At 37.9% G+C, this 12,009-nt stretch overlaps 1 protein-coding gene across 1 annotated transcript; it reads left to right on the top strand.

The window, feature by feature from the left end:
• The first annotated feature begins 1,838 nt into the window (after positions 1 to 1,838).
• On the top strand, positions 1,839 to 11,801 carry LOC107555100 (GRB2-related adapter protein 2-like). Its single transcript, XM_016237789.1, has 9 exons — positions 1,839 to 1,855; positions 2,403 to 2,550; positions 6,909 to 7,005; positions 7,178 to 7,269; positions 10,176 to 10,295; positions 10,397 to 10,556; positions 10,681 to 10,734; positions 10,814 to 10,888; positions 11,508 to 11,801. The coding sequence occupies exons 3-9, from the start codon at positions 6,928 to 6,930 to the stop codon at positions 11,682 to 11,684; spliced, it is 756 nt and encodes a 251-aa protein (XP_016093275.1). The 5' UTR covers positions 1,839 to 1,855; positions 2,403 to 2,550; positions 6,909 to 6,927; the 3' UTR covers positions 11,685 to 11,801.
• The last annotated feature ends 208 nt before the right edge of the window (positions 11,802 to 12,009 follow it).

Below are 12,009 nucleotides of genomic sequence, written 5' to 3'. Positions count from 1 at the left end.
TGAGGCATCTAGGTATCTTTTTTCAATCACATTGTGATCAGACGTCCTCCTGCTGTATGACTGATGAACGAATGCAGACTCTGAAGCACAGCAGCATCAGATGCTTCCAGAGCCACACGTGACTGATACGGCCAATCAGAAAGCAGCTTTTGTTTCCATGCCGATAGCCATGACTGACATACAACATAAGAGTGTTGACAGGATCCATATGTCAGCGGAGACACCTGTCAATCATAGTGAAGAGAAGCAACCAACCAGAACACTTTATATTTAAGAGTGTGAACTTTACATGCTTGTGTCCTTCATATGACGAGTGTGTGTGTGTGTGTGTGTGTGTGTGTGTGTGTGTGTGAATCCTTTCGGAACAGTGAACAGTTTAGCTCACATAGATCATGTTGTGATTCATTTTGTTTTTAACAAAATCATCATTGGCTATCTATGGTTGCAAGTTCCTCATTACTAAAATAGTTAAACAATTTGCAAACAGCATTGCGATGTTGTGTGGTTGGGACTGCAGCTCTCAGTCTGCGGTTTGAAGCAGAGTTTCTCATTAGTATGACATGCATGTGGACTTACAAATATCTGCTGTTTTGCACAATAACGTAATATATAGCATTAGCGTTAAATTACAGTATACGATTGCAAACATACAATTCATGCAACAATTCACAATTTTCTCACAACTATAAACACATCTTCAAAACTACACACCAACTTTACACAACCTTTACTAACCTTAGTCAAATACATGTTTTGTCTTTTTGAGAGAATCAAACTCATGATGACACACAGGCTAGAGAACACTACTGAGATCACCTCAAATCACTGTCACGCATACCTTCTTTTGAGAATCAGGAATCGTGTTGCAAGGCAATGTCTATTACAGCATATGACATAAATAGCGGGGCGCAGACACAGTGAAATTCAGCCGAATTCTAAGAATAGTTCCTTTTCATTACACTACCTTAAAGAGATCTTATCATAGATGAAAAGCAGTAGAAAAGAAAAGTTAAAATACCCTCAAGTTTGAACTGAATATGAACACACAACAATAGAGTATAATTACTGTACACTAAACAATCAATCAATAAATTCAGCATCCTCTGCCAAATGTGACCCTGGAGCATAAAACCAGTCATAAGGTCATTTTTGGAAATTAAGATTTATGCATCATCTGAAAGCTGAATTAATAAGCTTTCCATTGATGTATGGTTTGTTAGGATCGGACAATATTTGGCTGAGATACAACTATTTGAAAATCTGGAATCTGAGGGTGCAAAAAAATCTAAATATTGAGAAAATCATCTTTAAAGTTGTTCAAATGAAGTTCTTAGCAATGCATATTACTAATCAAACATTAAGTTTTGATATATTTACGGTAGGAGATTGACAAAATATCTTCATGGAACATGATCTTTACTTAATATCCTAATGATTTTTGGCATAAAAGAAAAATCTATAATTGTGACCCATGCAATGTATTGTTGGCTATTGCTACTTATGACTGGCTTTGTGCTCCAGGGTCACAAATATCAGAAAATGCACATGAACTTCACATGTTAAAATCACACATGAAATATGTGAAACACATATGAAACACACTGTGTATAATGTGCTACTGTGCATAGAATAGTGAAAGTGCTGCTATTATGTTCCGTAATTAGGAGAAATGAATCAGATATAGTGTGTTAGCAATTGATTAATTATAAGAAGTGATTACTCCAGCGCCTGCGTGTCACGTCACTAACGACAGGCCTGTAAAGTTGAACCAATGCGGGAAACAGTTGTGACTAGTTAGTTTCTACAACGGTGGTTAAGCAGTGAGTTGCATCGTTGTACGGGAAACAAACCCCTGGTGATTCTGGTGAATGTGTGAAATCACCAAAAACTGAAAACTAAACTAAATAGTGTGTGTGTGTGTGTGTGTGTGTGTGTGTGTGTGTGTGCTTGTTTAACTATACTTGTGAGAACCGCATGTCCTCACTTATATAGTGAAATTATCATACTAGTGTGAAAGTGTTTACTGGTCCTTACTAGTTAAAAAGTCTTATAAATCAATCACATAATTTTTGCATTTAAAGTTTTGCACAAGTCTGTGATGGTTTGTTTAGAGCTAGAGCTCAGCTATAAAAAAAAATCATTAACATGACAGAATGAGATGTGTGTGTGTGAGTTTGTGTGTGTGTGTGTTCGCAGTGGGAGGGGAAGATGATTTACACTTTCTATTTCCCCTTTTTGCAGTAATGCATGCGTGCGTCGTGTTGAATGCGAGATAAGCTTGACTTCTGTTCTTCCTCCTCATTAACATGACAGAATGAGATGTGTGTGTGTGAGTTTGTGTGTGTGTGTGTTCGCAGTGGGAGGGGAAGATGATTTACACTTTCTATTTCCCCTTTTTGCAGTAATGCATGCGCGCGTCGTGTTGAATGCGAGATAAGCTTGACTTCTGTTCTTCCTCCCAATGTTATGAAATAATATCTGAGTGCGGAGCTGCAGGTGAAGCTGACATCGTGAGGCTCAGACGGCAGACAGATCATCATTTCATGAGCTGTAAGTACAATGATCTTTCTAGATTCACACCATCCTTCAGCGTCTCTTTCTGAATGCTCAGAGTTAACAAGGAGGAATAAACGCCAGAGACACTCATGAGGAGATAAACGTCTGATAAAAGTGTTTTTGCTGATGACAAACTCGCACATCTAGAGTCTGTTAAAAGGAAGCCGAGGCTAGAATCACAGGATCTCAGAGTCAAACCTACAAAAGTGCTTGTTTTTGTTATTTTAATTTAACATATTTTGACACAACAAAAGCACACTGACACCATACAAGAGTCAGAAGGCAGATTTGGACTGAAAGGCTGTTGTCAGAACAAGAGTATTTTAAAGAAATATCAGGTTAGGGGCAAGTTGTCACATGTTTGATATACCGTAAACACATTTTAATAGAATTAAAGATAGCTAAAACAATAACAACTTAGTAAATTTAATAAATTAGCAAAATAAATAAACCTACTGAACAATATAAAGTGAAGGGTGACAACTAGCCCCTCTATTTAACGTCAGGCACGTCAGTGGTTCACACTGAGATGTTCTTTTGCAAGATTCCAGTTTTACACTGAGATCAAACGTGTGTTTCGGTGAAGCGAATCTGCCTGTGATCCGTGAGCAAAACCGATACACAAATGAGATGAAAGGCTTTGCATCGGTGCAGCTGCAGCGCTGCAGAAACACACGGAAGCAGGTGAGCAGAACACGAGCTGCTTACAGTACAAACCTCAGATGAACACGTCACCGCAGTCTGGGGAAGCTTCACAAACCATCTGCAGAATATACAAAATGTGCATCATTTTAACAGAATACGAGGAACCAGCTGTCTCACATAACAGTTATATATTTACCCCACAAGGCAAAATAGACAAAAAGTTGAATTACCCTTAAATCGTAATACCGTGTGTCGTTACCTGGATGATCCATGGCTGTTTTTATGTTTTGTTATAAAAAAAATATGTTCTTCAGAAAACCCCCCAGTCTCTGGTTTTCCAGCATGTTTTGTGTGTTTGACTTCTTTCCAACAGTGAGCGCATGATTGTGAGATCCATCTTTACACACTGAGGACAATTGAGGGACTCAAACACAACTATTACAGAAGATGACAACACTCACTGATGCTCCAGAAGGAAATACAATGCATTGAAAACTTATGAACTGAATGATGATGTGATGTGTGCAACCTATATGCTTCATATTTTGTTTAGATTTTTTTTCATGTAGTACTGCGTTCAGAAGCGACATAAAATACTTAAATTTCCCAGAAGTCAAAGTAATTTACCCCGAAGATCCGATTCAAAACATTTACCCGCTCCCTTAAATTAAAAATTCAAGAAGTTCAAAGTCACTTCAATGAGGAAATTTCTTTTAAAAAAAAGTTGACTTTTTACTTTTCAATGCTTAAATTAATTTACACGTGGAAACGTTTTGGATAGAGGACTAGATGACTTTTAACTGAATGCAGTTTTTATTACTACCATTACGATTTCCCAACCACGATGTTGTCAGAAGTCCTGAGAAGTTATGCTTTTCTTAAATTGTTCTCAAACAGAAGAAGTCACTTATACAAACTTCTGTATGAAAAGCGACCTGTTTAATCATAATTTCATAATGTACTGACTAAAAGAAATTTAGTGGACGTATTAGTACTTAAAATAAATAAATGCACGGCTGCAAGTCAAATTCTAATTTATTCATTTACAGTTTTTTGTTGTTTGTTTGAGAAGACACAATTCCCAATATGTAGGTCACTTCATCAAAACTCATCACACAGCTCTCATAACCAACTTGCGTCTTGGCACAGCAGTTATTTCACATTCAACACAATGCTACCAAAACACTTCATAGATGTTTCAGATCAACTCATCCTTTTATAACACTAAAGGTTTTCACTCAACAAACACACTTTATCACTCATAAAACAATGGCCTAAAACACTAACAACAGACAGAATTATAGAATGACTGCTTTCGTAAAATGTCTTTACAAAACAAGAATGAGACTCTCCACTGTTTAGAGTTCACTGCAGTATATGTCACATGCTCCGTGTTTACATTACGGTATAAAATTAGGTCTAATTTGTTTGCTTTTGTATAGATGGTGCTAACTCTAAGACTAACACCCGTGTAGTTGCTCAGCTAAATTGAACTGTGTTTAATTGTTTAGATTCAGAACAGCAGAGTTTGGTGGAGTGAGAAAAGTATCGGTGTAATTTGAAAGATGCAGTCAATGAAAGCAATTAAAAAAAATAAAAATAAATTGCATGTAATATATATAATGTGACACAAATTAGACTATATATAAAATAGACACAAATTACATGTGCTATAGATGGAATAAGACGGTTGGTATAAAATAAACATGTGATAATTTTATTGCACAATGGGAAGAGCATTTAATCACATCAGTCTAATATTGTGTGCAATTAAACTCAAATGTCTGCACTTTTTATTTTTAAGTTGTAGAAACATGAAAACTGGGAAGTGGATTTTTACTTCCCAGCATGCATTGTAGGACTTGCTGAAATTCAGCGTTATTTTAAGCGAGGGGACGGAGCTGTTAGTGTTGCATGCTGTTGTGTTTGACATTTAAAGAGAGTTTCTGTTGTGCTGAAGTTTTCCTGTGGTTAGATTGTGGGTGGATATACACTGCGTCCACTCGCTGTAAATACTGCCTCTGCAGACAGCACACAGAGAGGAAGGGGACACGACCGAATCCACTGAAACACCTCCATCTGACTCATTTCTGAAGGCCTTCGTTCTCTGTCACATCCCACTATCCGTCGTTTCTGATTCCGTAGCTGAGCAAAAGAATAAACATGGCTTCTGAAAATTGCGCTTGATGGTCAGTTTGTGTGTTTTTTGACCAACTTTTCTCACTTTTGATGTCAGTTCTAGTGAGATATTAGTATTGTGTTAGTATAGAGTTCTCACCAAAGCTGACTGTGTTTAAAACTGATACACTGCCTCTGAAATCCGTTTTGTGTGCAAACGCTGCCTAAACATTCACTGTAAAAAATGATTGTGATTTTAACAGTAAAAGACTGTAAAAAAGCTACAGTAAAAACCTGTTAACTGGTTAACAGTGAGTTTCTATACTACTGTATATTCGGTGAATAAATGTAATTACATTTAATGTAATTTTACATTAAAATACTGTTAAAAACACGGTTTTTGGAAGTGAAAAAGAAAAAGTCATTGTATAATTTACAGTGAAAACTCATAAATTGACACTGCATGACACTTCATATTTGATGTTTTTTTTTTGTTGAAATAACATGTTTCTTCTTAGTTTTTTCTTAACAGTTGTGTACATTAGGGGTTAATCGAATGTTAATGTTAAATGAATGTTTATTGCAGTATTTCAGTATCATGTGTGTCACCGTGATGGGGTTTAGTGTTTGTGTGAATGAGACTGTGCACCTTCTGTATATAAGTATTGCCCTCCTCAGCTCGTAGAAAAGCTGTTTGTGATGAGCTTTGGTTCATCGTGTGACGTTCTCATCACTGCCAGTTTCTGGTGGTTATCAGTGCATTACAATGGTTCAAAACAGATATTAACACTTCAAAATGTTGGTTTATTAACAGTACATCAGTTAATGAAATACGGTATTTTATTGTGAATTTGAGTTAAGTCTGTAAAACCATAAAATGTTGCTACCATATTTTTTACGGTGAAGCTCTGGTAACCACAGCTGCCGGTATTTTACAGTGTTCAGACGCAGAGCAATGACTGCGCTAATGCCAAAGACGTATTCGTTACATTAACATGCTAAATAATTTACAATGCTAGCTGTTAATTTTACCTGAAATAGATGACTTTTTCCCAATTACTTAATTTTTGAGTTATCAACTTTATGCAACAAATGATTAAGTTCCTCTATGTCAAAGTTGTTTGTTGATCAAACATAATTTCATTAGAAGAAGATTGATGCAAACTGTTGTGTATTTGTTTTTTTGTTGTTGTTGAGCCTATAAATTAGTTTTTTAGAGTGACAGTTTTGTTTTTTTGACATCCCAGCTAACTCAAATAACTGAAAAGGTTGAGTTAGTCGTGACCAAACACAATTTAAACTGCAGTGGATGTCAGTGTCTGTGTGAGTTCAGGCCAGAGCGATTGACCAAAAGAAGAAAGACTGACAGAGATAGTTCACCGTCAGTGCTCAGGACAGGTTTGTAGTGGCACGAGGGTCAGCAGACGGCAGAACTGTCATATTTGGGTGATCTGTCTCTTTCATGTGGTTGTGCTTTAGTGTGAGTGTTCAGCTGGTTATGCTGTGTTTGACAGGCATGTTGTTTGATGTGTTCTTGACTCTTGAAAGTTGCAGTATTCACTCTGTTTATGCAGTGTTTCTCGTTCTAGTCTCTGAGTTGTCTCCGTCATGGAGGCGACTGGGAAATATGACTTCACCGCCACAGCGGAGGACGAGCTGAGCTTCAGGAAGGGAGATATAATCAAGGTATGTTTCAACATTTACATCTGCAGCTCACTGCACGCGCTGTATATACAGTATCAGATATCCAACGATACGCACATGCACTCAACTCATTCAGTTATTCTGACACGTTCAGTTACTTTAAACCAGAGTTTGCCCCTTCCTCAGAGTTTAATCATCACATGCTCCTCTGTAGATTTTAGGCACCAATGATGACTGGTTCAAAGCAGAAATAAACGGCATGGAGGGATTTGTTCCTCAGAATTACATCAACATCCACTTCCCAAGGTAACAGACGTCACGTCTCACTGAACACCACTGTGGCAAGCCGACTTAACATTTAACCTATAAAATGTACTAGTTTCTATTCAAAACCCTTACAGAAAAATGACTTTATTGGTTACATTTAAAATATATCCCTCCCACAAACCCTACAGGTGAATAATGTGACTGGTTGCAGACCATGGGGCAAATAGGGGAAAAAACATAGTTTAACCAACAACTGTTTGTTTATCTTTATTGTGGGAAAATAGTAAATAGCATCCAAAACATAAAAACAGTCAGAAAATAATTTCTAACACAAAACAACATTTAAAAATACAACATCTACTTTGAATTAAAGATTTCTAACAAATGCAGTAAATCCCACATGAAATGACTCACTGTAGATCCTGTGACGAATTCGTACGTATTTTACAAGGTGGCTAATTCGTACGAATTCTTACGACCTCACTCGTACGATTTTGTACGATTTGTCTAGACCCCAGTGACGGGTAGGTTTAGGTGTAGGTCATTCGTACAAATTCATACGAATTGTGCAAGTCGTAAAATACGTGCAATTTAGCAAAAATCGCATGAATTTGTACGAGTGAGGTTGTACGAATTCGTACGAATTAGCCACCTTGTAAAATAAGTAGGAACTGTTTGTCTCTGTTGACCAGCAACTGCAAAACAACAGTAACGTTGACAATGATCTCTACAGGCCTATATTTAAGAAGCTACATCACGTCTGTTGCTAAACTTACTGTTGTCTCTCTTTGGCTTTTTTGCCACAACTGTGATTGAGTGTTTCAGCTGGGCCTTTCCGGAGTGAAACTATGAAAATTTCTTCCTCATAGTCTAGACCCCAGTGACGGGTAGGTTTAGGTGTAGGTCATTCGTACAAATTCATACGAATTGTGCAAGTCGTAAAATACGTGCAATTTAGCAAAAATCGCATGAATTTGTACGAGTGAGGTTGTATGAATTCGTACGAATTAGCCACCTTGTAAAATAAGTAGGAACTGTTTGTCTCTGTTGACCAGCAACTGCAAAACAACAGTAACGTTGACAATGATCTCTACAGGCCTATATTTAAGAAGCTACATCACGTCTGTTGCTAAACTTACTGTTGTCTCTCTTTGGCTTTTTTGCCACAACTGTGATTGAGTGTTTCAGCTGGGCCTTTCCGGAGTGAAACTATGAAAATTTCTTCCTCATAGCCTCATCATAAGTCTTGCAGGATGCCTAAAAAAAACATAAAATATGTCTAGTAAAGGAAATGTATTTAACTGGATAGGTGAAACAATATGAAAATGCATAATAAAACATTGCTACAACCTTCTGAACTTATGTTACCATTTATAATCTCTGAAGATGAGTTGACCCAGTCTTGTGTGTAGCATACTGTAGAAAAGAGGAAACAGTATCTGAGAAAAAATACAGTGTAAATATAGTTTTGATGTTAGCTGTTGATGTCTTGTGTGTGTGTGTGTGTGTGGTGTGTGTGTGTGTGTATGTGTGTGTGTGTGTGTGTGTGTTTGTGGGAGGGGATAATTTATGAAAAGTTAGAAATATGGGAATACAATTATAGAATTTTAACTAAACATAACTATTGGACAGTTCCACTGTTGCCCAGGAAAACTCATAACACACACTGACTCTTTGGGGGGCATTAATCACTATTGGTAGAGATACTGCTAGAGAAACCACTTCTCAGTAGATAATAGTACACATTTATTAGAAACTAGTACTTATTCAATAGATATTAGTACACATTTATTAGATACTAGTACTTATTCCAAATCCCTAGAAGTAAATGGTAAAAATGTTAAATGTGTTACTAGTAACAGTAGAAGTAACAGTTACTTTAGTTACAAGTCAATACTGAAATAATTACTAGTATCTAATGTGGTATCTAATGAATAAGTACTATAGTATCTTCAGAAAGTCACCAGTTCCTAAATTATTAGCACTTGTACCTGAAGCATACGTACTAATAGCTAATGAATAAGTACTAGTAGCATTAAACTAGATGCTAGTACATTTTAAGGATTAAATGTTAAAACGGCTTGCCACAGAGAGCAAACGGAATAGTTGCAATATTCTGTTTTGTGTAACACTAGATTGGCCAATACACAAGAGAACACTGACACTCAGCAGTGCACGGCTAGTTAGTGGTGTTTGCCTGGTCAGTCCTCACTATCTCTAGTGCTCAAAGTGATTTGAACAAACCCGTAACACTAGTATTACATTTAAGTGGAGGACTGGATATTGATGCAGATTCCCATTCAAAGCTTTTGGTTTGATTTCGATTCATTTGTGCATTGTGATTCATAGATCTGTGTCTACTCTAATAAACAGCTCTTCACAATCCAATCAACAGCCGGTGGATAAGAAGTCCCACCCTGTGGTTGTTTCTAGTTTTATGTGGTAGTAAAGAACCTTCCGTTACATGCAGCTTTAGTAAAGCCACATATATAAACTAAACTGTCTGTGTGAACAGAGGCTCAGTTTAATAATACGTTTAATGGTTAAAAACCAGTTTAATCACTTTGAGATTGATTTACACCATTAAAACCATTGCATTGTAAATAAGAACAAATAAAAAATAAAACAGTGACATCTAGAGGAGAGGACTTGTAGGGACAGGATTTATAAATTAATACAAAAGATTAGTCTGTGGCTTTTGAGAATCAACTAAAACAATTAAATTAAATTAAATTAAATTATATTAAATAAAAATTTTAATTTAATTTAATTTAATTTTTGGGCTGGTGGACCACAAAATGCATTTATCATGACCAGTGGTTGACAGTGTTTCAGTTAGCGTGTTACTGTACTTTACTTGAGTTTGTTTTTAAGTATTTGTACATTAGGCAAACATCGTTCAGATTTTGTTGAGAAGACGTCATATTAAAGCAGTGTTTCTCCAGCTGGTATCAGGAGACCACCAGCCGTCACTCAGCACAGGAAGAACTGATGTGTCAACCAATTGGATCCTTCCTCATCCGAGGCTCCCAGAGTTCACGGGGAGAATTCTCCATTTCAGTCAGGTACAGCACACACACACACACACTGCTCTCAATGTTTTACAATACATTCCATAGACGTAATGGTTTTTATATGGTTTTCATAACGGTGTTTCTGCCGTCAGACATGAGAATGACGTGCAGCACTTTAAGGTGATGAGAGACCGGCACGGTCAGTATTACCTGTGGAGCGAGACCTTCAGCTCCCTCAACAGACTGGTGGAGTTCTACACACACAACTCCATCTCCAAACAGAGCCGCGTCTACCTGCTCACAGAGCAGCGGGTGAGTCCAGCCACGCATGATAAACGCACAGCAAACACTTGAAACACATTGCTCGCCTCACATTGTCTTCAGAACACACTCAGTGCTTGTGTTTCTTACTGTTTGGTCTCTTTCTCTCACCCAGAATCCACCTGATTTCCCGCACAGGAGGTCTGCTGAGCCGCCGCCCATCTCTCAGGTACAGCCGCTGTCACTCCTGTGACGTCAGTCAGTCATCTGATGAGCTTCATGTGTCAAATTATGCTTTCCTTCTGCAGGAGAGACACAGTTACAGAACACCAGCTCCAGCCTATCCTCGCCCAGCCGATCCCTCACCTCCACCACCACCACAGGTCACACACACACACACACACACACGTGCACACGCACACACGCACACACACACACACACACACACACACACACACACTCACTCACTCACACACACACTCACACGTTGTGTTTCCTTGTTTTATGGGGACTCTCCATAGGCGTAATGGTTTTTATACTGTACAGACCGTATATTCTATTGCCCTACACCAACCCTACCCCTAAACCTACCCCTCACAGGAGACTTTCTGCATTTTTAGATTTTTTAAAAACTTCATTCTGTATGATTTATAATCTTGTTTCCTCATGAGGACCTAAAAATGTCCTGGTATTACTATCCTTGTGGGGATAATTGGTCCCCATCACATAGCGAATACCAGGTACACACACACACACACACACACATGTGACATCAGGTCATGTTATGCACATAGTATGTCGAGGACCTAAAAATGTCCTGGTATTACTATCCTTGTGGGGATAATTGGTCCCCATCACATAGCGAATACCAGGTACACACACACACACACACACACACACACACACATGTGACATCAGGTCATGTTATGCACATAGTATGTACAAATAATGCATAAGCTTTAGAACACTGAATGAGCTGGTTCTGTTTGTTTGTATGCGCAGGCGTCTGCGCTGCAGGTTCGAGCCATGTATGACTTCACTGCGCAGGACGCAGATGAGCTGAACTTTCACGCTGGAGATGTTATCGAGGTTTTAGATCAGTCTGATCGTTTCTGGTGGAAAGGTGTTCTGCGCGGGAGAACCGGACTCTTCCCCGTCAACTACACCAATCCTGCCTGAGGAGCCGTGACACAGACGTTTGCCTCAAAATCATTTCACCTTGTGATGTTGCATAATAATGATTTATGAATACATTTATATTACAGTTTTTTTTCAACTGCTTACTCACGAAATCTTTCCTTGTCACACAATTTCTGAAAGCTGACACTCAAACAGCAGAAGCACACACCAAATCTGCAAAATCATACTCTAATTCGGACTTTGACTCAGTTTTCAATTTCAAAACACTTTTTGCAAAACACACAGTTCTCTATGTAACACACACACATCTAACAGGAATTAAGCTGTTTGCAAATGTTTGCTTTTGAGATGTGTTTGTGATATT

The sequence above is a fragment of the Sinocyclocheilus grahami genome, unplaced genomic scaffold, assembly GCF_001515645.1.
Source record: "Sinocyclocheilus grahami isolate Dianchi unplaced genomic scaffold, SAMN03320097.WGS_v1.1 scaffold525.1, whole genome shotgun sequence".
Lineage (NCBI taxonomy): Eukaryota > Metazoa > Chordata > Actinopteri > Cypriniformes > Cyprinidae > Sinocyclocheilus > Sinocyclocheilus grahami.
Note: the sequence above shows the minus strand (reverse complement) of the source record. Positions and strands in the feature narration are given on the sequence as shown.

What these genes read in the sequence shown, in the direction of transcription:
- LOC107555100 (XM_016237789.1), top strand. Translation starts at nt 6,928, where the DNA reads ATGGAGGCGACTGGGAAATATGACTTCACCGCCACAGCGGAGGACGAG. An exon ending in GGAAGGGAGATATAATCAAG is followed by an intron (nt 7,006 to 7,177) that starts GTATGTTTCAAC and finishes GCTCCTCTGTAG; the next exon opens with ATTTTAGGCACCAATGATGA. An exon ending in CACCTCCACCACCACCACAG is followed by an intron (nt 10,889 to 11,507) that starts GTCACACACACA and finishes TTGTATGCGCAG; the next exon opens with GCGTCTGCGCTGCAGGTTCG.